The 24,628-nt window shown below is 44.0% G+C and overlaps 2 protein-coding genes across 24 annotated transcripts in view; one reads left to right on the top strand and one right to left on the bottom strand.

Annotated features, from left to right (window-relative positions):
- The window catches only part of DNMBP (dynamin binding protein), a 118,798-nt gene extending 105,450 nt beyond the window's left edge, over positions 1–13,348 (top strand). For all 3 annotated transcript variants that reach the window (XM_055560982.1, XM_055560983.1, XM_055560984.1), the window contains 6 exons: positions 3,312–3,440; positions 5,209–5,541; positions 5,895–6,074; positions 7,504–7,702; positions 9,875–10,416; positions 11,634–13,348. In XM_055560982.1, the coding sequence (XP_055416957.1) occupies positions 3,312–3,440; positions 5,209–5,541; positions 5,895–6,074; positions 7,504–7,702; positions 9,875–10,416; positions 11,634–11,819 (1,569 nt within the window). In that variant the 3' untranslated portion in view covers positions 11,820–13,348. The remainder of the gene's footprint in view (positions 1–3,311; positions 3,441–5,208; positions 5,542–5,894; positions 6,075–7,503; positions 7,703–9,874; positions 10,417–11,633) is intronic.
- Positions 13,349–23,185: 9,837 nt separating this feature from the next.
- ABCC2 (ATP binding cassette subfamily C member 2) overlaps positions 23,186–24,628 on the bottom strand; it is an 80,061-nt gene continuing 78,618 nt past the window's right edge. For all 21 annotated transcript variants that reach the window (XM_055560868.1, XM_055560869.1, XM_055560860.1 and 18 more), the window contains one exon: positions 23,186–23,661. In XM_055560868.1, the coding sequence (XP_055416843.1) occupies positions 23,532–23,661 (130 nt within the window). In that variant the 3' untranslated portion in view covers positions 23,186–23,531. The remainder of the gene's footprint in view (positions 23,662–24,628) is intronic.

Genomic DNA, 24,628 nt, shown 5'->3' with positions numbered 1-24,628 from the left:
AAAAGCCATTGCTTTGACTATGTGGACCTTTGTTGGCAAAGTGATATCTGTGCTTTTTAATACACTGTCTAGGTTTGTCATAGCTATTCTTTCAGGAGCAAACATCTTTTAATTTTGTGGCTGCAGTCACTGTCCGCAGTGATTTTGGAGCCCGAGAAAATAAAATCTGCCACTACTTCTTTTCCCCCATCTATTTGCCATGAAGTGATGGGACCAGATGCCATCATCTTCATTTTCTGAGTGTTGAGTTTTAAGGAAACTCTTCCACTCTCAAGGGGCTCTTTAGTTCCTCTTCACTTTCTGCCATTCGTGTGGTAACGTCTACATGTCTGAGGTTGATGATATTTCTCCCAGCAGTTTTGATTCCAGCTTGTGATTCATCTAGCCCACATTTTGCATAATGTACTCTGCGTATAAGTTAAATAGGCAGGGTGACAATATATAGCCTTGATGTACCCCCTTTCCCAATTTTGAACCAGTCCATTGTTCCATCCCTGGTTTTAACTGTTGCTTCTTGACCTGCATATAGGTTTCTCAGGAGACAGATAAGGTGGTCTGGTATTCCCATCTCTTGAAGAATTTTCCAGTTTGTTGTGATCCACACAGTCAAAGACTTTAGCATAGTCAATGAAGCAGAAGTAGATGTTTTTCTGAAATTCTCTTACTTTTTCTATGATGCTATGGATGTTGGCAATTTGATCTCTGGTTCCTCTGACTTTTCTAAATTCAGCTTGTACATCTGGAAGTTCTCGGTTCACATACTGTTGACTTAAGTCATTATATTTCTTTCTTTTTTTTTTTTTTTTCATTATATTTCTTTTTCTGTGATTTGGGTATATTTTAGGGCATTTCTATTATTTATTTATTTATCATTCAGTTCAGTTCAGTCGTGTCCGACTCTTTGTGACCCCATGAATTGCAGCACGCCAGGCCTCCCTGTCCATCACCAACTCCTGGAGTTCACCCTAACCCACGTCCATCGAGTTGGTGATGCCATCCAGCCATCTCATCCTCTGTCATGCCCTTTTCCTCCTGCCCCCAATCCCTCCCAGCATCAGAGTCTTCCAATGAGTCAATGAGTCAACTTTTCGCATGAGGTGGCCAAAGTACTGGAGTTTCAGCTTTAGCATCATTCCTTCCAAAGAAATCCCAGGGCTGATCTCCTTTAGAATGGACTGGTTGGATCTCCTTGCAGTCCAAGGGACTCTCAAGAGTCTTCTCCAACACCACAGTTCAAAAGCATCAATTCTTCGGCACTCAGCTTTCTTCACAGTCCAACTCTCACATGCATACATGACTACTGGAAAAACCATAGCCTTGACTAGATGAATCATTAGTTATCTACTAATTATTAGTTATCTATTGCAGTATAGTTGCTTTACAGTGTTGTGTTTATTTCTCCTTACAGCAAAGTAATTCAGCCACATGTATATGTGTATCCCCTCTTCCTTGGATTTCGTTCCCATTTAGGTCACCACAGAGCATTGAGTACAGTTCCCTGACTGTATACAGTCAATTCTCATTAGTTATCTGTTTTATACATAGTGGTATATATATGTAAATCCCATTTTCCTTCCCGGCTTGGTATTCACACATTTGTTCTCTACATCCGTGTCTCTATTTCTTCTTTACAAATCAATTCATCTATACCGTTTTTCTAGATTCCACATATATGTGTTAATATATGATATTTGTTTTTCAGTTTTTGACTTATTTCACTGTGTATGGAGGAAATGGCAACCCACTCCAGTATTCTTGCCTGGAGAATCCCCATGGAAAGAGGAGCCTGGTGGGCTACAGTCCATGGGGTCACAAAGAGTCAGATATGACTGAGCGACTAAGCACACTCCGTATGGATAGTCTCTAGGTCTCTCCATGTCTCTGCACATGACAGTTTTGTGCCTTGTCATGGCTGAGTAATATAGTAATATTCCATTGTGTGTTTTCATACACCACATTTTTTTTTTAGCATTCCCCTATTGGTGGATATTTAGGTTAGTTCCATGTTCCAGCTATTGTAAATAGTGCTACAGTGAACACTGAGTTGTGTGTATCTTTTTGAATTACGGTTTTCTCTGAGAATATGCCCAAGAATGGGATTCATGGGTCATACAGTAATTCTGGTTTTAGTCTTTTAAAGAACCTCCATACTATTCTCTTGGGCTTCCCTGGTAGCTGAGATGATAGAGAATCTGCCTGCAGTGCAGGACACCTGGGTTTGATCCCTGGGTTGGGAAGATCCCCTGGATAAGGGAATGACTACCCACTCCAGTATTCTTGCCTGGAGAATCCCATGGAGAGAAGAGCCAGGCAGGCTACAGTCTACAGGGTGGGAAAAAGTCAGACACACTGAGTGACTAGCACTTTCATACTGTTCTCAACAGTGGCTGTATCAATTTACATTCTGGGGGCACTTATTTATTGATTTAATGTTCTTTTCTTATTGACTTACAGTACTTTTGTATATGTTGGAGGAAATAGCCTTTTATTTGAGATGATGATTTACAAATACCACACACACCCCCCCCAGTTTGTTGACTTTTATTTTTGTGTCATCTAATAAAACTGTTATGGCTTCTTCATTCTGTGTCATACTTTAAAAGGTCTCTTCCATTCCAAGATAATTTTTAAAAGATCTCCCTATGTTTCAGTACTTTTATCATTTTATATTAAAGTCATAAATCTAGCTGAAATTCACATTAGCACATAAGGTTTGAGGTAGGAATCCAGTTTTTTGATTTTATCTAGTTGTCATTAGCATTTATTGAGTAATCCCCACTTTTTGATATGCTTCCTACATTTCTTTTAAATAGCAAACTCTCCTTATTTTAAAATTGTGATTAAGGGGACTTCCCTGGCAGTCCAGTGATTAAGACTCTGTGCGTCCATTGCAGGGGGTACGAGTTCCATCTCTGATTGAGGAACTAAGATTCTGCATGCTGCAGGGCATGGCCAAAAAAATGAATAAAAATTTGATTAAGTAAAGATCAGGGCTTATAAGACTTTTCAGGAGCACACTGGCTTAAAGTGAGAGATTTAACCAAGTATATTTCCCTTGCTTTAGGACTCTTCCCTACAGTTCCTCTAATTTTGTTGTCTCCCTATTGACCATTCCCCCCTCCCATGTTTTCTAAATACATAGCAAGTGTACACCAGAGCCCCCAGGTCTTAAAAGGCTTGTCTCCATAGCAGTGGGTGACAGCCCTTGGACGGGCAGGTCAGTTTGGTTCTCATTGCTAACCGCTATCTAGGGTGGATTATGGAGGCTGGAAGTTCTGTCTGGTCTTACCTGTGTTTGTACCTGGCCACAGGAATCAGCTTGTGTGAAGGTGGTGGCTGCCGTGAGCATGTGGGACGTGTGCATGGAGAAGGGACACAGAGACTTGGAACAGTTCGAGAAGGTGCATCGCTACATCAGTGACCAGCTCTTCACAAACTTTGTAAGTGACTCTTCAGCCCACTTTTCTTGCATTGGCCCTTTTCCCAGGGTTCTATCTAACATCCAGCTCTTGGCGAAGTTCATGCCTTAGAGACGTGCTTCCATGGACCAGGAGTCCTTGTGCCCTTTAGTTAAATTCATATCAGGGTTTTATATTCAGAATGTGGCTTTCAGTCAGTCAGCTAAAAGAACAAGTAGGACCTGCATGTATGCAAAGAGATTTTTTTTTAATAGTTAGTGACCAGCCCAATTGCAGGTGACAAAGGAAAACTAGGAAATTTAATCTGGTATCACTGTTGATAACTGACCAAAAGAAAACAACTAAAGGATTAATGATTTTAAAAGGAATATTTCGGCACAGTTAATAGTTTAACAAGTAGATCTCTGAAATGGCACAAACTACTTTTATAAAGACTACTGAATGTCAGATTGCTTGGGAAACTCTAAATGGAGAGAAAGAGAGATATCTTGAGTAGAAATGGATGGGCTTTGCTAGTATCTTGGAGGTCTCTGGATGCTTGAGGCTAAGAAAACATGATAGTTGGGAAGCCTACAGGTATTCTGACTGTAGCATCTTCGTTAAAGTTTACTAAGTACCTATTTATGTTCTTTTTGTATCCATATTATGCCCTTGATATCTATCTCTTTAGAATTAGACAAAAATCTTTGAAAAGTGAAAACAGATTATTATTAAGTAGTAATGAGTAGAAGATATGATGGGTGTGTGAAAGTTTCTCTACCCCAGATTTATGTAACAACTAAATGTTTTTATTTTTTATTGAATTATGGTTGACTTACAATGTTGTGTTAATTACTTCTGTACAGGAAAGTTACTCAGTTATATGTGTGTGTGTGTGTGTGTATATTGTTTTTCATACTCTTTTCCATTATGGTTTATCATAGGATATTGAATATAGTTCCCTGTGCTGTACAGTAGGAGCTTGTTGTTTATCCATTCTATATATACCAGTTTGCATCTGCTAATCCCAAACTTCCACGTCTTCCCTCTTCCACCCCCTTCTACCTTGGCAATCACCAGTCTGTTCTCTATGTCTCTGATTTTGTTTTGTGTCATAGATAGGTTCATTTGTGTCATATTTTAGATTCCACATATAAGTGGTATGATACACTGTTTGTCCTTCTGACTTAGTGTGATAATATCTAGGTCCATCCATGTTGCTGCAAATAGCATTATTCTTTTTTAATGGTTGAGTAGTATTCCACTGTGTTGTGCACCACATTTTCTTTATCCTATCATCTATCGAAGGGCATTAAGGTTGTGTCCATGTCTTGGCTGTTGTGAATAGTGCTGCTATGAATACATGAGGATGCATGCATCTTTTTGAATCATAGTTTTGTCTGGATATTTGCCCAGGAGTGGGATTGCTGGATCATATGGTAATTCTATTTTTAACAATTAAACCTTAAGTTAAATTCAGGTTATGTATAGACATGTACATAAGTGATACCAGACAGATGGTCACATCTGGGTTATAATGCAACATCAAGTTAATGTAGTTAAGCATTTGTCAACAGCTGTGTAGCTGTTTTGCATACTCTTTGGTGTGTGCAGATTGTTGGGTGAAGAGTTACAAGCTGAGAAGCTTTGTGTGCAGACATCTGGTATCAGGTAGGCAGAACACTGTTGGATCTGCACAGGTTTAGCTTGGAGCAAAGCAGGTGGTGCAGGATGTAACACAAGCCACCTGGAGAGTATTTTAAGAACAACAAATTTGAGACTGAACACCGTGCCTTTCTCATTTTCACAGAAAGAGAGGACAGAGCGGCTGGTCATCTCTCCCCTGAATCAGTTACTGAGCATGTTCACAGGACCCCACAAGCTGGTGCAGAAACGCTTCGATAAGCTTCTGGACTTCTATAACTGTACAGAACGGGCGGAGAAGCTAAAGGACAAGAAAACCCTGGAGGAGCTGCAGTCGGCGCGGAACAACTATGAGGCCCTGAATGCCCAGCTGCTAGATGAGCTGCCCAAGTTCCACCAGTACGCGCAGGGCCTCTTCAGCAACTGCGTGCACGGCTACGCCGAGGCCCACTGTGACTTTGTGCGTCAGGCGCTGGAGCAGCTGAAGCCACTGCTCTCGGTGAGACCCTCCCTCCCCATGGAGAAGGGGACTCCCAGGTTCCCCCTAAGTTTTTTTGGGAGTACATGTCAGGGTTGTCAAGCTATTATTAAGCTAGGCAGGTTAACCATGTCACTTGGGTCAAGCCCATGGGGAACTGGAATTCTTGATGCCTTGACGGTGCTGGAGATCCCATGGCCTTGAATGGTCTCTCCACCCTGAGCTGCCCTGGGGGAGCTGGGCCTGTGGCCCCCTGGCTGCAGTGTTGGTGGCTCACACTTGAGGAGTTTCAAGGCGACCGTGCCAGTCCTGGGGTCTTTTACATGTGTTCTTTTCTCCCCTCTGTCTCTGTTCTCCTTGTGCATGGACTCCAGCTACTCAAAGTCACCGGCAGGGAGGGGAACCTGATTGCCATCTTCCATGAGGAGCACAGCAGGGTCCTGCAGCAGCTCCAGGTTTTCACCTTCTTCCCAGAGTCTCTTCCTACCACCAAGAGACCATTTGAGAGGAAGACCATGGACCGCCAGTCCACCCGAAAGCCGCTCCTCGGCATGGTGAGTGGAGCCAGCGACACTCATGTGGCCTGGTGGTTACGGTGTGAACTCCTGAGCGAGAGCGCCTGGGTTCAGATCGCAGTTCTGACAGTGCCTCACTCTGTGTCCTTGAGCACGTGCCTCAGTTTCCTCATGTCTAAAGCACCAGTAATCGTTCTAGCTACATCATAGGGTTGTTCTGCGATTTAAATGAGTTAAAGTATGTAGAGCACTTAGGCGTTGGCCTGGCACATGGTAACCATTATTCCAGTAAGCTGTCATCAGCGTTATTGATTGACTCAGCTCTGTCTCTACCGATGAACAATTTAATGAATTGAAATATTTTATAATAATTGGAGAACAAAGGTTATTGAGTTCAAATCTGTCATGTGTTCATTCTTTCTTTACTTACTATCACTAGGCCCCAGCAGTGTGCCAGCTGATACAGACTTCACATGCCCTCTGCACAGCATTCTTGGGGCCTAGTCTCTACAGTGAAAGGAGTTAATAAAGGATTAATATTAATACTTTGATCAGTCAATTAAGGGAACTGGTTTAAGGATATGTTAATTCTGCCAGGCTCCCTATTTTTGATCATGTATTGGAAAAATTATCATCTGATATATCAACTGCCAAACAGTTATTGGCTGATCACTTTTTACCTGGAGTTATTTTCATTTTGAACTCAATTCTTCCACATTCTGAAAAGTAGGGTAAGCCATATGGGGTCATAATCTACAAGACTGCTGATCTGTGTGTGCTTCAGTATTTTTGTCCCATATAATCCCGTAGACTGTAGAGCAATTATCTTTCAATTAAAAAATAAGTTAATTTAAAAAATTTTTATATGATTTTAAAGTGAGTGATAGTCACTCAGTCGTATCCAACTCTTTGCGACTCCATGGACTATAGCCTGCCAGGCTTCTCTGTCCATTGGATTCTCTAGGCAAGAACACTGGAGTGGATTGCCATTTCCGTCTCCAGTGATCTTAAAAAAAGGGTATCACATTTTTTATCACTTTACTTTTTCTTATTTTATGAATATTATTTGTTTTTAGAGATGAGAAGCCAAGATAAGGAAAGTCTCAGTTGTTTAGAATCATATAGCAGAATACAAGGAGACCTACTCATATTACTTAGATATTTTGATTCTTTAGGTAGCAGTTTAATCACATATTTTTATCATAGGATAACAGAGCTAAAACTAAGGATGTGTTAAATTTTTTTACTCTAGCTGTAGCTGTAAAGGCACCAAAACATGACCTAAGAGATTATGGTTTTTCCCCAGCCGTACACAGGCTGACTCAGTGCAGAAGCATTTGATAGCTGGGAGCAGCTGGCTGTCATTGCCTCCGTTTCTGAGACTGACAACATACGTGATTACATACAACTGCTGGGGTAACAGCCACGGAGGGATTTAGATGATGGTATCTCTTATGTTGCCTTTCAGCCAAGTTATATGCTCCAGTCGGAAGAACTTCGAGCCTCACTCCTGGCAAGGTATCCCCCTGAAAAGCTCTTCCAGGCAGAACGGAACTTCAACGCAGCCCAGGACCTGGATGTCTCACTTTTGGAAGGTGACCTGGTGGGTGTGATCAAGAAGAAGGACCCCATGGGCAGTCAGAACCGCTGGCTGATTGACAACGGAGGTAAGAACAGTAGAGGACAGATTGTTGTTGTCTAGTCGGTAAGTTGTGTCTTGATTTTTTGCGACCCCATGGACTGTAGCCCTACAGGCTCCTCTGTCCATGGGATTCTCCAGGCAAGAATACTAGAGTGGGTTGCCATGCCCTCCTCCAGGGGACCTTCCCAGGGATCGAACCTGCGTCTCCAGCATTGGCAGCATTGGCGAATTCTTTACTGCTGAGCCACCAGGGAAGCCCAGACACAGATTACCATAACTCTAAATGAGGAAAAGAGTGATTTGGGCTGTGCCTGAATCCTGTGTAGGCCAGCAGAAAATATGGCAGTCTTTGATGAAAGGGAAAATAACCTTAAAAGTTTTCTCCATCTAATGCTCAGGTCATTACAGAACAAAACCAGTTTTTGATTTTTTTTTTTTTTTTTTCCTTGAAAAATTCCAGAGAAGACTCTGGAATTCACTTGCAAGATGCCTTGTTTTACCTTTACAGGCACTGAATCCTGCCTGAAGGGTCCTTTGCCCTCTCCATCGCTGAGTGAACCATAAGTTCTTTACATGTGTTTTGTGAACATATGAATTTAAAACTTATAGGGTTTTTTTGCCCGGTCCCCCCCCAAACATAATTTTACCTCATGACTATTTAGGCTATTTAGGAAATGACTTTAAAAACAGCTCACAGCTTCCCCCCACCCCCCTTCTTTCTGGTGGGAGTCGGGGTGGGGAAGGGGTACAGAATTTTTTGTGTAAAATACAAAGAATAATGCCAATCCATGATTCTTTTTCCACAGTTCCAAAATATGAAAAGCTTTGAAAATCAGAAGGTTTTTTTTTTTTTAAAGAACTAATTTGCCCAAACCTGCCATGATCTGAACTTATTTGGTGACAAAACCTGAACAGATGATGAGAGGCTGTTTATGATCCTTACTTTTTCTCTTTTGGTGTGACTAGTCATGTTTTGCTACAGAAACGTGAATGGGTTTGACTATGGTGTGTTGAATCTCCAAATCTGAATTCCATAATACATCTGGCCCCAAGTGTTTTAGAGAAGGATTGTGTCCTCTGTAATAAACACCTGTATTCATACCATGAGAACTGAAAATTTTAATATTTCTCAGTTTCTTTAAAAGTGTCTTGTGGATTTTTTTTTCTCCTTTCCCAGCCGCCTATTCTGCTTACCCAAAATAATAAAGATTGAACTGGGAAAGGCAGGACAAAGGAAGGGGCCCCCAGGGCGATGGCAGGTGAGAGCCACTGATAGACTGATGGCCTCTTAGTGAAGATTCAGACTGTTAGAGCTCCCCTGTCCTTGGGTTCCTAGCTCCACAGTCCTGATGAGTTAAGTGGTAGCAGGAAGCCCACAGCATCAGGATCAGCTCTTAGACCCTCCACCCCTTGCTGTCTGCTAGGGGACTTCTTGCCATCACTCAGAAAAGAGAACAAATGCAAGCTGGCTTTTTTTTAGGTCCAGGAAACACACTGACGGTCAAGACAGAGATGACCCTTGCTCAAGTGGAGGTTACATACTCCAGGTCCCTGCCTAACAGATAATTCTTTCTTATTCAGTATTATAGCAGTTTTTCCTATAGGTCAGAGATCTCAGTTCCTAATTTATGCTTAAGGTTTTAGCTGAGGGCCCTTTCTGTCCTCATCTTAGGTAATTTATTGACATGAACATGTGTTAGGTGTGTATTCTAACTAATATAAGCAGTTTCCTACTCTAGTTCTCAGTATTCCCACCACATTCCTAAACCAGGGGTGGAGAGGGCAGGGAGGCATATGGGAGGGGCTCTGTCAGCTGAGGATGGCTTTTAAATCCCTTTTAACCACACTCTATGGACTTGAACACATCCTTAGTGAAGTCTTCCCCTTAGCCTTTGCTCCCACGGTTTGGCTCCCTTGTTAAAATGTCTTCATCTGCTCATGATCAGGCATGTGGTCATTTTTGTTACTGTCTCTCAATTCTCAGCAAAGCTCCTTGTCACTCACCTGTTGGACCAACAGCCACAGCGTCTCGTCTCTGCCATCCGCCTTGCGCCCTGGGATGGGATGGTGTCTTCTCTTTGTCTCCCGACATCTTATTCCCTCTCAGTATTGACCGTAAGCCATAGTTTGTCCTCTGTTGATTTCCTCCCGGCTCCTCCCACGAAAAGCTCTTGGTGTTTGTTTTTCCTCCCCGCAGTCACCAAGGGCTTTGTGTACAGCTCCTTCCTGAAGCCCTACAACGCGCGCCGCAGCCACTCCGACGCCTCCGTGGGCAGCCACTCCTCCACCGAGTCGGAGCACGGCAGCTCCTCCCCCCGGTTCCCTCGGCGGCAGAACAGCGGCGGCACCTTGACCTTCAACCCCAGCAGCATGGCTGTGTCCTTTAGCTCAGGGCCTTGCCAGAAACAGCCTCCAGATGCATCTTCCCAGACAGAATTTGACCAAGGAACTCTCAGCACATCCTTGAACTCAGAGGGCAGTCCTTCCAGATGCCCCTCGGACCCAGACTCCCCCTCCCAGCACAGGCTTTGGGACTCGGGCGATGCGGTCAGAGACCTTCACCAGCCTGCCCCTACCCTGAGGAACTCCCGAAACCCCAGGCATCCAGAAATGGCTGGTTCATCCATGTCAGGGCGTAACGGGCAGGGTCGAGACCTCGTAAAAGCAGGCGCAAGAACAGCACTGTCTCTGGAGGACAGACATGAACAGCCAGAGAGTAGCGAGGCGGAAGGCAACCAGGTGAGTGTGCCCGGTTTCCATGGTTACTGCGCGGCGTGTGGATGCAGGGGATGAGCTCTCAGGAGTGGGCGAGGCCTGACCCGGCCTGGGGGGCTGACCCTGGAAATGGGCCCACAGATAAATCCATAAAGGATTTCCAGAAGCTCACTGCTGTGAGAGTGGGCAGCTCCACCCTTCTGGACCTTCGGTGGCTGACTTCACAGGCTATAGTTTTGTGGAGCATTTACCGGGTGTTACCATGAAGCTTTTCACACTCTTCCAGTGCACTGATTCTTCCATTGGTATAAAGTCTGCTGTTTAACTCATCTACTTAGTTTCTCATTCAAGTAACTAAATTTCTAGAATTCAGGAATAGAATTCTGATTCTGTTTCAGCTTTTCCTGTTCTTTTTGTAATGGCCCCTTTGTATCATAAACATTTTAAACCTGCATATTTTAAAGCCACTTTCACATCCACAGCTGAGGAATCCCTCAGCTCACTTGCAGCAATGAGTCTCCAAGTGTGTCTTACCTTTGTCGGTGAGCTCTCTGTGGCTCTGACAAGCCCAGGACACACATCCCAGCTCTGGACCCACCAGCGGGCTGGTGGAAATGGACCAGGAAGTGGCCCTTTCTGAGATTCTGACTTTGTGCAAGGATCTCAGTTCTAGCCTCACCAGCTCCAGTCCTTGAGCACCCTTGGGTGTGTGTTCATCTCTCTGCCCCTGCGGGCCTCATGATTCCTCCTCCTGATCACTGACCACACCCTCGCTTTGCATGCTAGCCCTGTTATGGGCACCTCGTGAGCATCCTTTCTTTCTTTGGGATTAGATGTGGTTTTTTTGTTGTTTTGTAAAGATTTTTAAATACAGAATTTCTGTGTTAGTATGAAAGAGCATCCTCATGTCTCATCCATCTTCCATACTGACTGAAGCTTTTTTCCCTTTTTAAGGCAACTCTGAAAGAGTTAAGTGAATTTTGGTTTTCTTTAAAGCTGTCCTATTCATTATGGTAGCCATCAGCCATATATAGCTATTTAAGTTAGGTAAAGTTAAATTTAAAATTAAGTTCTTTCATCTCACTAGCTGTTATTTCAAGTGCTCAGTGGCCATGTGTCTAGGGGCTGCCATATTGGATGGTCCAGATCCAGACAGTACCCATCACCCTGGGAAGTTCTGTTGGGTAGCTTTGCTCTCAGATGTTTCCCATTTCCTAACTCACTTTCTCTCCCTCTCACAGGTCTATTTTGCTGTCTATACCTTCAAGGCACGGAACCCAAATGAGCTGAGTGTGTCAGCCAACCAGAGACTCAAGATCCTAGAATTTAAAGATGTTACAGGAAATACAGAATGGTGGTTAGCTGAAGTCAATGGGAAAAAGGGTTACGTTCCATCCAATTATATCCGCAAAGCTGAGTACACCTGAGCCTGTTCTGCTTCCCACTCAACCTTGCTGCCTTCACTTCCTTCTGCTGAAGGGTTCTGGTATCCGCCAAGAGGGCTCCTGCTCCTGGGACACTAGCCCTGCCACATTGCTTAACCGTGGCACAGTGAGGCATAAGTCTTGTTCTCTTCGATTGGGTTGTCAGCCTTGATGCTCACTAGAATCTCTAGAATTTGAAATGGACCCGGGTGCTTAACAAGTGATTCAGTGACCATGAAAAGAGAAGCAAGTCCTGGGGTCAGCCTTTGGAAATGAGAAATTTCTAATCAGAAGACCAGTATCCAATATATGCTAGAAGCTGTGCTATAGCATTAGAAGAAGTTGATGTTGGTTGTGCCATATTGAGTGGGGTGGCCCCATGCTCCATGATCAACTGACCGGAAACCAACTTGGATGAATTCTCTGGGAGCCCTTTCAGGCTGCGCCTCTGCATGTGGCAAGAAGTTTGTCAACATTGTACCAAATCTGGTGTTTTAAAACCTCAGTGTCTGGCACATTTTTGCACACACACCCCTTATTTCTAAACATCCCTAAAACACTGCCATCTGTAATCTTTTTCTTATTTATTTCACCACATTTCTAGATTGGGCAAAATTCAACTATTGAGTCAGCTAAAAACGTTCATTTGGGTTTTTCTGCAAGATCTAATGGAAAATCCCAGACGAACTTTCTGGCCAACCTAGTACTTCTTTCTCCTTTTAAAAAATGTTTAGAATCTTCCTTTCCCCTGAACCTTCATATGAAAGGTTCTCTTCCCATTAGGTGCTATTCTCCACACCTTGCTGACACCATCTCTATATGGTCTATATACGATAATGTTTCCTGGCTTCTTTCCTGAAGCTCAATCAATAGCTGATAGACTTTCTTGGGAGAATGGGATCGGCGCTCCCACTGTTCCCTGCAGGGGATTCATTCTGCAATGGGCTGAAGCCAGTCAAGCCCAGAGGGAGACTGGATGCCTCTCCCCTTCCTCCACACTACTGTCCACAGATGAAGAGAACGTAACGCACATTTATCTCATTTGAATCTGGGTAAACAGTCCAGAAGTAGCTTATCCTAGACTTGGAAATAAGCATTTTCTGTTTCATCAGCCCCCCTGCTTCAGAGACCATGGTCTAAGCCAAACAGAATCTAAAGTGCCTGATTGTACCTCCTCCACCTCAGGAAGATGTTTACTGATCCTAACACTAAGATCCCCCCTGAAGTTTGTATGTGAGCAGGGCTCTTATTCTTAAGGTCTGCCCCAGATTGAAAGCCTGCCTTGGAACAGGAAATCATGAATTTTGTCTTGCAAGAAAGGGCATGAAGAACAGCTTACAGCCCTTGCTTCTCTAAATGCACCTTCACCTTAAAGTCTTGATGAGTCAGGAGACACCTGGGGGATCCTTGGCCACCCCGGGGTCTGCTGGTCAATCAGAAGGCAGCAACGCAAGAGTCTCTCGTGAATAGTGTTTAGAGATGTTTATATTTAAGTAGTTATTTTATAAATAAAAGCATTTTAAGGGCCATAAGTATGTTTTCTTGACTTTCTTCCCGGTTTAGCTTGAACCTTCTCATGTTTCTGGGGGTACCTTCTTGATGATTCATTGATACTTAGATTTCAAGAAATGCCAGAGGCTAAGTGAAGAAACTCAGGTCAGGAATTCCTTTGCAAATATGATTTCAGCAGAAACACTCTACTTAAAATATGTCCATGCTGCATTTTAAGCCATTTCGTGCAGTAAAATCCTAGCAAAACAGAAGAGCTGGGAATTCTAAGAGGTAAGTGTCTCCAGCCATCACAGATATGGAAGCTGATGCACTAATGCTGGACTAACAGTCAGACGGCAGCTCAAGCCAGGTTGGGGGCGGGGGGGGGGCGCGGGCGGGGAGGGGAGAAGGAGCAGGAGCACTGGCCAAGGTGGTGCCGATGAAGCAGTCGCCTGAGACTGTTAAGGAATAGAAAACGTGGTGAAAGGTAGACTCGAGAAAAAGCTTACAGGCCAGCAAGGCTAACTCTTATATTACGAAGAAGGAAGATGGGGTCCAGTGACATTGTGACCTGCCCAAGTCTTACATCAAGTTTTTGATGGAGCCTGAATCTAAACTTGGGTCAGGCTGAGCCTTTCCACCTTGTTCTGAACCAGACTGATACTCAAGTGCATTGTGACCTTGGCAACTTCCCAACCTGGGCTTCAGCTTCCTTATCTAACATAGAGATAATACTTGTTATCTGCCTCCTGGGGTTGTGGTAAGGGTGGGATGAGTTAATACATGGACAGTGCTGGGACACTGCCTGGCACAAAGCAAACGATAGAGAGCCCCAAGGTCCAAGTCAAGGAATTCAGATTTGATGAGAAACTCCTTGTTCGCTAAGCTTCCTAAGCAGATTGTCTGTTTATAGGAAAGCTTAATGATAGCGGGACGATTTGAGGGGAGGACAGATCAAAGGTCAGAAAAATCTAATTTAAGAAAAGCTAACTAGCTTGGATTTCAGATTGCTTGTGAATGGGAAAAAGCAGCATCCTATAAAGATACGAAATTAGAGAAATGATGGAATCCTTAACAAAGGGGAGATCATTGAGATGGGAGCAAGTTTATGAGAAGATAAGTATTGTTTAAACATTAACATGTCTGCTAGGTCTTTATTTTTCTATTGAAATGTAGTTGATGTACAGTATTTCAGGCATACAGAAAAATGATTCAGTTATATATGTATCAGACTTTTTTCTACTATAGGTCATTACAAGACGTTGACTTTCGTTCTCTGTGCTAATACAGTATGTCCCTGTTTATCTGTTTTATATATAGTGATGTGTATCTGTTAATTCCAAATTCCCAATTTATCTCTCCCCCCTCCCCTTTGGTAGACCATAAATTATTTTCTATGTCTGTGAGTCTATTTCTGTTTTGTAAATAAGTTTATTTTTATCATTTTTTTTAGTTTCCACATACAAGTGATACGGTATGATGTTCATCTTTTTCTGACTTAATATGATATTCTCTAGGTCCATCTGTGTTGCTGCAAATGGCTTTATTTCATTCTGTTTTTGTGGCTGAGGAGCATTCTGTTGTATATATGCACCATATCTTGACCCATTCATCTGTTGATGGACACTGGTTACCAGGTCTTCACTGTTTTGTAAATAGTGCTGCTGTGAACATTGGGGTGCATGTATCTCTTTGAATGAAGAGTTTTTGTGTTTTGCAGATACATATGCCCAGAAATGGGATTGCTGGGTCATATGAAAGCCCAATTTTTAGGGGTTTTTTTTGTTTGTTTTTTTTTGTGTATCACTGTTTGTTTTGAAGATGGCAAATGGAAGTTGAAGGAAGGTTAAGCAAGTAGCTCTAGACCACACAGCTAGCAAATGGCAGAGCAGGGCTGCAAGGCCTGGGTTCTCCGTTTACTGCATGTACTGTAAGTAGGATGAGGTGCTGGCCAGGCTGCAAGCTGAGCTGCCTGTGCCTGGGCAGTGCACACCAGGCAAGGTAGGTGTCCTTAGTGAGTTTTCAGTCCATGGCTGATGAAGATGCCAGGAAGTTCTCTGGGTTCTGCTCAGAAGGGCAGCTGCGCGTCTCTTCCCCGCTCAGCAGGCTCCTGTCCTTGCTGGCTCAGGCTGCCCCCCACCTTGCCAGGGCTCTCCTGGAGGTCGCACACAGTGTGAGCAGCCGCTGCTGCTGCTGCACCGGGAGACCAAGGGCTCCACCTGCTGGAACTGTAGCCAGGCTCGCTTATCGTCCTCTTCCCCCGTGTCCATCGTCAGCGGGGCTTGGTCAGGCTGGGAGAGGCTACTGGATGCTCCTCCTAGAGCAGGCTGGGCTGTGCTCCCTTGCCAGCCTACCGTCCTGTGCGTTCCCTCAGGTAGAGATCCTGCACATTTCCCCCTATTTTTTAGTTTGTTTCAGGAACCTCCATACTGTTCTCCGTAGTGGCTGCTAGGTCTTGCCTAAGTGTGGTCTTCAGACCAGCAGCATCACCACCTGTGTAACCTGGGAGCTCACTGGAAATGCAGGCCCCACCCTAACCTTACTGAGTCAGGGCTGCAGGTGATTTGTATGCACGTTAAACTTGAGAAGCACCTGTGTAGGCTGTTTTTTTTAAAATAGAACTTGCTACTATTGGAAAGGCACTCCATCGTGTCTGACTCTTTGCGACCCCATGGACTGTACAGTCCCTGGAATTCTCCAGGCCAGAATACAGGAGTAGGTAGCCTTTCCCTTCTCCAGGGGATCTTCCCAACCCAGGGATCAAACCCATGTCTCCCACATTGCAGGCGGATTCTTTACCAGCTGAGCCACAAGGGAAGGAAAATTCCATGGACAGAGGAGCCTTATAGGGTCGCATAGTCTTATAGGATTGCATAGGACTATAGAGCCTTATAGTCCATGGGGTCACCAAGAGTTGGACACAACTGAGCAACTTCACTTCACTATTGGAAAAGTGTGTATTAGTCGTCCAGTCATGGCTGACTTTGCGACCCCGTAGACTGTAGCACACCAGTATGCTCTGTCTATGGAATTCTCCAGGTATCAAATACAGGAGTGGGTTGCCATCCCCTTCTCCAGGGGATCTTCCTGACCCAGATATCGAACCCAGGTCTGCATTGCAGGCAGGTTCTTAACCATCTGAGCCACCAGGGAAGCCTACCGTTGGAAGAGTAGGAATTACAAAAAAAAAAAAAAAACCCAGGAAGGAAAGGGTGTCATATGTTTCTGACACAACAGAAATTTCCATATCCGGTTTGCCTGCTTGCTTCCTGTCATGAATGTGCTCCCTTTCCTTCCTGGAGGCAGCTCTTCAGTGATGCTTTCTCCCAAGTATCCTCGGAGAACAGGGAGTGATAGTGGGAATCTTCTGTCACCTAAAGTGTATAGATTTTGTATCGCCCTCTCAAGAGTATTGTGAGAACAAATAAGATGATTCTGCAAATTTTTGTGAACTGTGAGCTCTAGAATTACATGGTTTTAATAAAGGTTGAATTTTGTTTCACTCTTTTAATTAACTGTGAAGTTGGAACTCTGTCCATTCTGTTTCAGGGTCAGAAGCACAAACAAGCTCTAAAAGAACACAGTTGTGCTCTGAATTGTGTTTCACTTGCAGAACCTTAGCCCTAAGGACTGAGAAACCTTGAGGATCATATAACTTACTCCTAAATCATCTCTTGTCATTACAACTCACAGGATTTTTTTTTTTTTTTTTTTAGTTATTTTTGGCTGTTCTGGGTCCTTGTTGCTGCATGGGCTTTTCTATAGTTGAGGCAAGTAGGGGCTACTCTCTAGTTGGGGTGTGTGGGCTTCTCATTGCAATGGCTTCTCGTTATGGAGCACGGACTCTAGGTTGCAGCTCCCAGGCTCCAGAGCACAGGTTCAATAGTTGGGCATGGGCTTTGCTCCTCGGCATGTGGGATCATCCTGGATCAGGGATCGAACCCATGTCTCCCACTTTGGCAGGTGGATTCTTAACCACTGAACCACCAGGGAAGCCCAACTCACAGGATTTTAAACTCTCCCATCTATTACGTACTGATTAAGCTCTCACATTTCGCCTGGGCTGGGTAAGACAAGACGGCTCAGTACCACAGAGCAGGGCTCGTCTCTCCAATCTCTAGTTTGCGTTGTTTCCTTTCACTCAGCCCACTGTGGTTGTCAGGGAGATCCACAGCAGTGCTTTGTGTGTATCAGTATGGGAGTTTCCTACAACAGATTGCCACCCTTGCAAGCTGCCGAGGAGTATCTGTTCCTTACCACCACTCACAGGTGACCTGAAGGAGCAGTGCTTTCCCAGAGGTAAGGAGGTAGTGGCAGGAGCAAGCAGTGTCTCCACTCAGGAACATTTTTTGGGAGCAAGCAGGCTTGCCGGGGGTCTACAGAATCAGCAGGGCTGTGTCACAAGGGCTATCTGCCTGTCTGGGTGTCCCTTGGGACCCCAAGAGGAGTTGAGCTCTAATCCTTCCCCATGGCAGCCTTTCCCCAGGTCCAGGATCAGCAAAGCTGAAAGATCCCTGATCTCTCATGGTCGCCTCCTGTCGTTGGCATCACCGTGATCCTTGAAAAAAAGGACCTTCCTGCATCCTCTCAGGTGAGATCACAATTTTACCTCCAAATAGGATTAAGCTGAATAAGATCTTTGCAATTTGATAGAAGGGGTGAGAGCCATGAGCATTGAATTCAATACCCACTTCCAGCTGGGCTTTAAAAGGTAGCTTTTTTTTTTTTTTAATGTACATTTGCGCCGGGTCTCAGTTGTGGCACATGGGATCTTTGATCTTCTTTGTGACACGTGGGGTTTTTAGTTACAGCATGCAAACTCTTAGTTGCGGTGTGTGGGGTTTAGCTCGCCGACCAGGAATTGAATTCAGGCCCCGTGTATTGGGAACACGGAATCTTCACCAAGGGACCAGTTCCTTGGACCACCAGGGAAGTCCCTCGATGGACTTTAAAGATGACATAATCCTCTACAAATTCACACTACAGTGGGATTCAGTGAAGGTCAATGAATTATTAAACTGACTTCAGTTATAGAATATTAGCAATTTCATCAGAGCTACTTGGACTTATGATATTGTATTAGCTTCATATTGCTGCTTTAGCAAATTACCACTACTTAGGAGTATAAAACAACAAATTTATTGTCGGTTCTGGAGGTCAGAAATTTGAAATCAGTTTCATTGGGCCAAAGTCAAGGTTGGTAGGGCTCATTATTTATGGAGTCTTCAGGGGGAAATCTGTTTTCTTGCCTTTTTCCAACTTCTAGAAACGACCTATGTTTCTTGGTTTCTTATGGTCTTTTTCTCCATCTTCAAAGCCAGTGGCACAGCATCTTCCAATGTCTCTGTTCCTGTCATCACATCATCTTCATTCTCTTACAAGGATCCTTGTAATAACACTGGGCTCACCGGACAATCTGCCATCTTATTATCCTTAATCACATCTGTGAGGTCCCTTTAGTTGTGTAAGGTAAATCCTTGAGGTTTTGAAGATGCAGTCATGGACATCTTTGGGGACCATTCTATCTGCTGCAGGTATGGAGCCACATGACATTTTTGAGGCAAACTATCTGAGAATGGAAACACGATCCAGTCCAGACTACACTGTTGATTCTAGAGCAGGAATTTGCAAACCTTTTCCATAAAAGGCCAGATAGTAAGTACTTCAGGCTTTTTAGGCCAGAGAGTCTCACAACTTCATTGTCAAAGCAGGTATAGAAAATACAGAAACAAGCATGGTTGTGTTGCAAAAACTTTATTTATAAAAATAGCAGGCCTAATTTGGCCCTTGTGCCATACCCCTAACTCTAGGTTCCAATAAAACAAAAGGATTCTGTTCAACCCATTAACACTAAAGCCAAGTATGCAGAAAACTTGAGACGTTTTAATGAAGGAAAATGAAAAGCTAGCCAAAGTGGAATTGTTCACAGATTGGAACTAATAGATGCATCAGCCCAGCAGATGTTTATGGAACAAGGAGGCATCTTTATGATGCCAGAATGTAAACCCTGACAAACCAGATCACAGTGACCTGTGGCTGGGTGCCAGCTAACGAAGGAGCCAGCAGTCAAGGGTGTTAGCACCAAGCACCAGGGGTGCAACCAGAAAATACCTTGACAGTCTTTATAGATGGATACCAACAAGGTTGTTCCCCAAAGAGCAACAAGTGGCTGTGGACTTGAGCAACAAATAAATGTTCCAAAGACTGCTGCTCCGGTGGAACTGGACATCCACAGGACAAGTGGATCTGAAATCAGCAGTCATCAGGCAGAATGGCCAGAGGGCTGTCCTGGCGAGGACCAAGGTGACTGTCCATTCAGGACACTACCAGTGAGTCAACCAAGGGCTTGACTGTTAGAGTTGAAAGGAAAACTATTCTTCATTCAGTGAGAACCAAAGTACTCTTGAAAGAAATACTGTATACTCTTTTCTTTTTTTCCCCTTTTTTCTACTACTTTCCTAAGCAGTTGCTTTTTATACTGAAACAGTTAAATTCTATAGCATAATGAATTACTTGCATACAAAGTAAAAAGGAATAGTATGAAAATGGAGTGTTCGTACAACCCAATTCTTTCCTGCATTTTTACAAGTTTTGTCTAGTCTTCAAACACTATGAAACCTTTCCAAAAGCCAGTTTAGTATCTCATCTATGTGGAAAACATAAATCCACACTGATAGTTGAATATGGATTTTGCTAACTAAATCTAAATTGTAGCAGTTTCGGGATCATCAGTGTTTGTGTAATATCATTTGCTAATTTTTAAAGTCCACCAGTGTGCATCAACCCTGTTGCTATATTTTTATCAAGATTTTTTTGAAAATTTTATAATTTTTTGATTTTCCAAAAAAAAAAAGTGAGGACCTACTATATTCCAGGCACTGAAGATACATACAAAACAGTAAGAAATTGTTTGTTTTCAAGAGGCTCACAGCTTAGTAGAGAAATGCAAACAGAAAATTATCTAACAAAATAATAAGTTCAGTAAAAGCAAATTAAGTGTGCTGGGGAGCATTATTTAGTTGTAAACAACAGCCCCCCAACTAGTTAACTAAAGCAGAAAGGAAGTTTTCAAATGATAGTACGTAGCCAATTTGAATCTTCGAAGCCAGGAACGACGCTCGCTATCGCACAGCGTCACTGCGCCCAGCTGCAGTCCCCAGCTACCCCTGGATGACGACAGTGACTGGCAGGAGCGAGTCCCCCGCCCTGTGTCTCCAGCACCTGAATCAACGTCTGGCACAGGTGTATCAGATTGGTGCAACCTCTTCACAGGGCCGCACCCTAGGCTCCCACCTGGGATCTTAAGTTGGAGGAGCCCATGGAGAACTGACTTTCAGATGCAGAGCTGCCCCACAGATTGAAAATCCACTGCAGTGCTGAAGCTAGCCTGGGGGTTGAGCGGAGAGGGAATCAGGGAAGGCTCTCAGGAGATGACTTCTTACTGAGTCTTAGTGAGTCAGAGGTAATCATGGGATTCCAAGCAGAGAGGATAGAAAAGGAAAAGGCTAGAGTCAGTGTGTGTGTGTGTATGGGGGTGGGGGGGGGGGTGCGAACGGATCCTAAAAGTGTTTTAATGTCACTAGAGCTTAACATGAGATTGGATTGGATGTTAGCTTTGTTATTCCATGCTAGGGGATTTTAACTTTATTCTGGTTGCTATTGAATGAAGGGTTTAAGCAGAGGAGTAACCTGGCTCGTTCTTCATAATAGATCACTCTGGTAGCTGTGGTGGGTGGATGTGAGGAAAACAGTCCTGGAGGCCAGGATGCCCATGCCCTTAGCCCAGGAGGGCAGCGAGGAGAATCTGAGCCATGGCAAGAGCAACAGGGGCGCACCTGGAAGGACTTGGTGGCTGGCTGATCAGGAGGGAAAAGCTGAGGGCGATACACAGGTTTTCATCTTGTGGGGCCGAGTGGACGGCGGCGTCACCACTGGAGTTAGCACAGAGGAAGCAGAGGCTCTGCCAGAGCAGGGTGATCTGCCTGCCAGACGCCTGAAGGATAGCCAGGCGATAATGCCAGAGGCAGTGGAATACATGAATCTCAACGCTGGAGCAAAAGAGGCTAGAAATGAGAATCATATGCATAGAAGTTGAAACCACAGAGTATGAAGTCAATTACAGAGAAAATAGAGGAACTGGGGGAGGCGGGTCAAGGACAAAAGCAGGGACTTCATGCTTCACGGACAAGCGAGAAAGAGGACTTGAGGAGGCAAGGAGGCAAGAGCGGCCATGGAAAGTGGGTCCAGAGCGCGGGCTGGGTGGCAGAGTCCTAGGCTAACAGAAGATTTGGAGGGGAGGAGTCGTCACCAAAGGTTTGGATCCAGGCCGCTCCGGTTCCCACCACCTTCACTGAGTCTGAGTCAGCATGACTGAGAAAAAAGTCCACTTCCCCTCTCTTGTATGTGCATCCACAGAAGGTAGATGAAAAACCCTCTCCCGTTATACGAGAAAAAGGAATCATTAGAGCAAATCAGGAGTTTGGTTTCTGGTCCTGCTTCTGCCATAAACAAGTTTTGATTGTGGATCTCATATAACCACTCTCAGTCTGGTGCTTAGCTGAAGAATAAGACTTGGACTGCATTATCTCCAAGGTTCTACCCATTTGGTTAGGCAAGAGACGGAAATCATAGGTTAACAGAACAACATAAAGAATCATTAAATAGGCATTGGAGAAAGGGCCAAAGAGAAGCAAGTACCAGAGAGCTAGCAAATGCAAAAGCAGACAAGACCCGTAGTACCGTGGGAACAAAAAGGCACAGGTTGGAGGCCCTGAAACTGAAACCCAGACTTCCCAGAAGGGGGCGCTGCTCGGCAGGTGCTGTCATGACCACCCCGGTTTTATGAGTATTAGAAAAACTGCCGCTGTGGGGAAACGAGCATTGCTAGAGTGATGCTGATGGGAACAGCAAATAGTAGTAAACAAGTCTCTTCCAAATCCTGCCTCACAGTTGTCCAAGTCCCTCATTTAGGAAGTGTAAGTCTCTGAGCATCTCAGTCAACAAATGGCTACATTGATGAATGAATAAAAATCTTCCAAAATTGCATCGCTGAAATGGAGGTAAGGAATATGTTGAACCCAAAATAATGTGACACAAAAAAGCCTGGAAGAAGGGTCTGTTGTCAAGGCTCCTGGAGACCTCAACCGTTGTGCAAGCTGGCTCTCACACAGGATTGTGGTCTGAAGTCCCACCAACCATGTTTGGAACCTCTTGGTGGAGTATTTAACTCAAATTGTTTCTGGGTAACGCCCCCAGGTGGCAGGCAAACACGTTCACAGCTCCTCTTAAGAGAGCTCAGATTCAACTGAGGCCTCAAAGCGTGTCCACGGGTAAAATGCTAACACAATATTGCAAATCAACTATACCTCAGTTTTTTAAAAAATGCTAAGGAGATTGAGCAGTTTAAGGTGAACGTTCACAAGGCATCCAAGAAGATAAAGCCCTGCGCACAAGAACCAGCAGACACCACATATGGAAACCTCAATAGTAGCCAGGGAAATATACATTTAAAAACCTCAAGGAGATACCAATTCACACTCAGCAGGTTGTGGGGGGGTAGGAGGGAGTTTTAAATTGGCATTACCTACTATATGCATTTAAACCTATGCATACCTCCCGTTGCTATACGTTCTGCCTAACTCTTAAACGTGTCTTAGGAGTTGTGTGCCGGAATGCTCACAGCAGTACTGTTCATAACAGGAAAAACAACAAACCCTGGAAATCACCCCACTGCTGACCAACCTAAACTGGATCAACTGAGGCCTGTTTCACATACTGCTGTACTCCAGAGCAGTGAGGATGAAGCAGCTTAACTACGTGCTTGGACATGGATGAATCTCAAATATAATATTGGACAAAAGAAGCAAGAATACATGCAGTGTGAGTCAGGCCATTCACATTAAGTTTTTTTTAAAAGATATATGTTTAAGGAAAATGGTAAGACCAAAATGAAAAACAAAGGAATAATTATCACAAAATTCAGATGGTGGTTTCTCTGGAGAAGGGTGGGTGGGTAGCAAGGAGGAATGATCAAAGTGGAATCATCACGGTGTTTCTGATGTTGCTGGTAATACTGATTTTTTTTTTTTTAATCTTAGTAAGGATGTAGGTGCTCACTTACGATCCTTTGTTAAAACATACATTTAACACACTTTTATATGCATGATATGCTTCACAAAAAATAAGAAATGATCTAAATAGTCCTCTAACCCACAAGACTTGCCCTCAGAATGTTGTACTGTTCGTATTTTCAATGCCAGCTTCTTGGGCCATAAAATAAAAGGGGCCAGGGTTTTTCAGCAGTTCTTCAGGGCTGTCATACTCTACAATCTTCCCACTGTCTAGGACCATTACCCTGAAACAGAAAAGAAAGGCTTAGAAAGCAGCGTCTCAAACCTTGGCATTTTTAAGAATAACCAGGACTTATTAAAGTTGTGGTATTGTTACCAAAGTGGTTGCCCCAGAATCATACCCCTGCCCCTCCCCTGAATGGAAACCAATTGCTCTTATCTAAGTTTCAGGAGGACATTTCAAAGAGAAAAACAAGAACTAGTTAGAACCAACTAGACCTAAGGTGGTGAAAGATTTGATTTCCAGTAGACCTTGGGTCTCATGATGTGCTCACTGTAATATATTATTGTTGCTCAGTTGTTAAGTCATGTCCAACTCTTTGGAAGCCGATGGACTGACTGCAGCAGGCCAGGCTTCCTCCTCCTTCACTGTCTCCTGGAGTTTGCTCAGATTCATGCCCATTGAGTTGGTAATGCTATCTAACCATCTCCTCCTCTGCTGCCCACTTCTTTTGCCCTCAGTCTTTCCCAACGAGTTGGCTGTTTGCATCAGGTGGCCAAAGTATTGGAGCTTCAGCATCAGTCCTTCCAATGAATATTCAGGGTTGAGTTCCTTTACTGGCTGATTGGTTTGAATTAGCATATGCTAAATGATATACCTACAAGCACCTGAGAAGGACAGTTGCTATGACAACAACCAGAAAAGCTCAGAAAGGACTGAAAAAAAAAGGTGGTTGCATTAGTTTGACTCCAAACCACAACCTTGGTCTCAGATAAGTCATGAATATTCCTCCCACTCTTTCCAATTCTTTCCCTTTCTTCCTCAACTATCCTATGTAATTGGTGTCTTCTTTGGGGTTGAGAAAGTTGATTTGCCAACTAATTTCCACTTCTCCATTCTTTGGCCATCGCATAAAGCTTATGCTGTTTCAGCCTTAGCATCACTTTTGTTATTGACTGGGAATCTGAGCAGAGAAAGAACCTCCTTGGCCAAGACGAGGAGTCTGTGGACTAGGACACGAGCACAGGGTA

Source organism: Bubalus kerabau, chromosome 22 (assembly GCF_029407905.1).
Source record: "Bubalus kerabau isolate K-KA32 ecotype Philippines breed swamp buffalo chromosome 22, PCC_UOA_SB_1v2, whole genome shotgun sequence".
In the NCBI taxonomy this organism is placed as follows: Eukaryota; Metazoa; Chordata; class Mammalia; order Artiodactyla; family Bovidae; genus Bubalus; species Bubalus kerabau.
The sequence above is the reverse complement of the archived record's forward strand: the minus strand, read 5'-3'. Positions and strand labels throughout refer to the sequence as shown.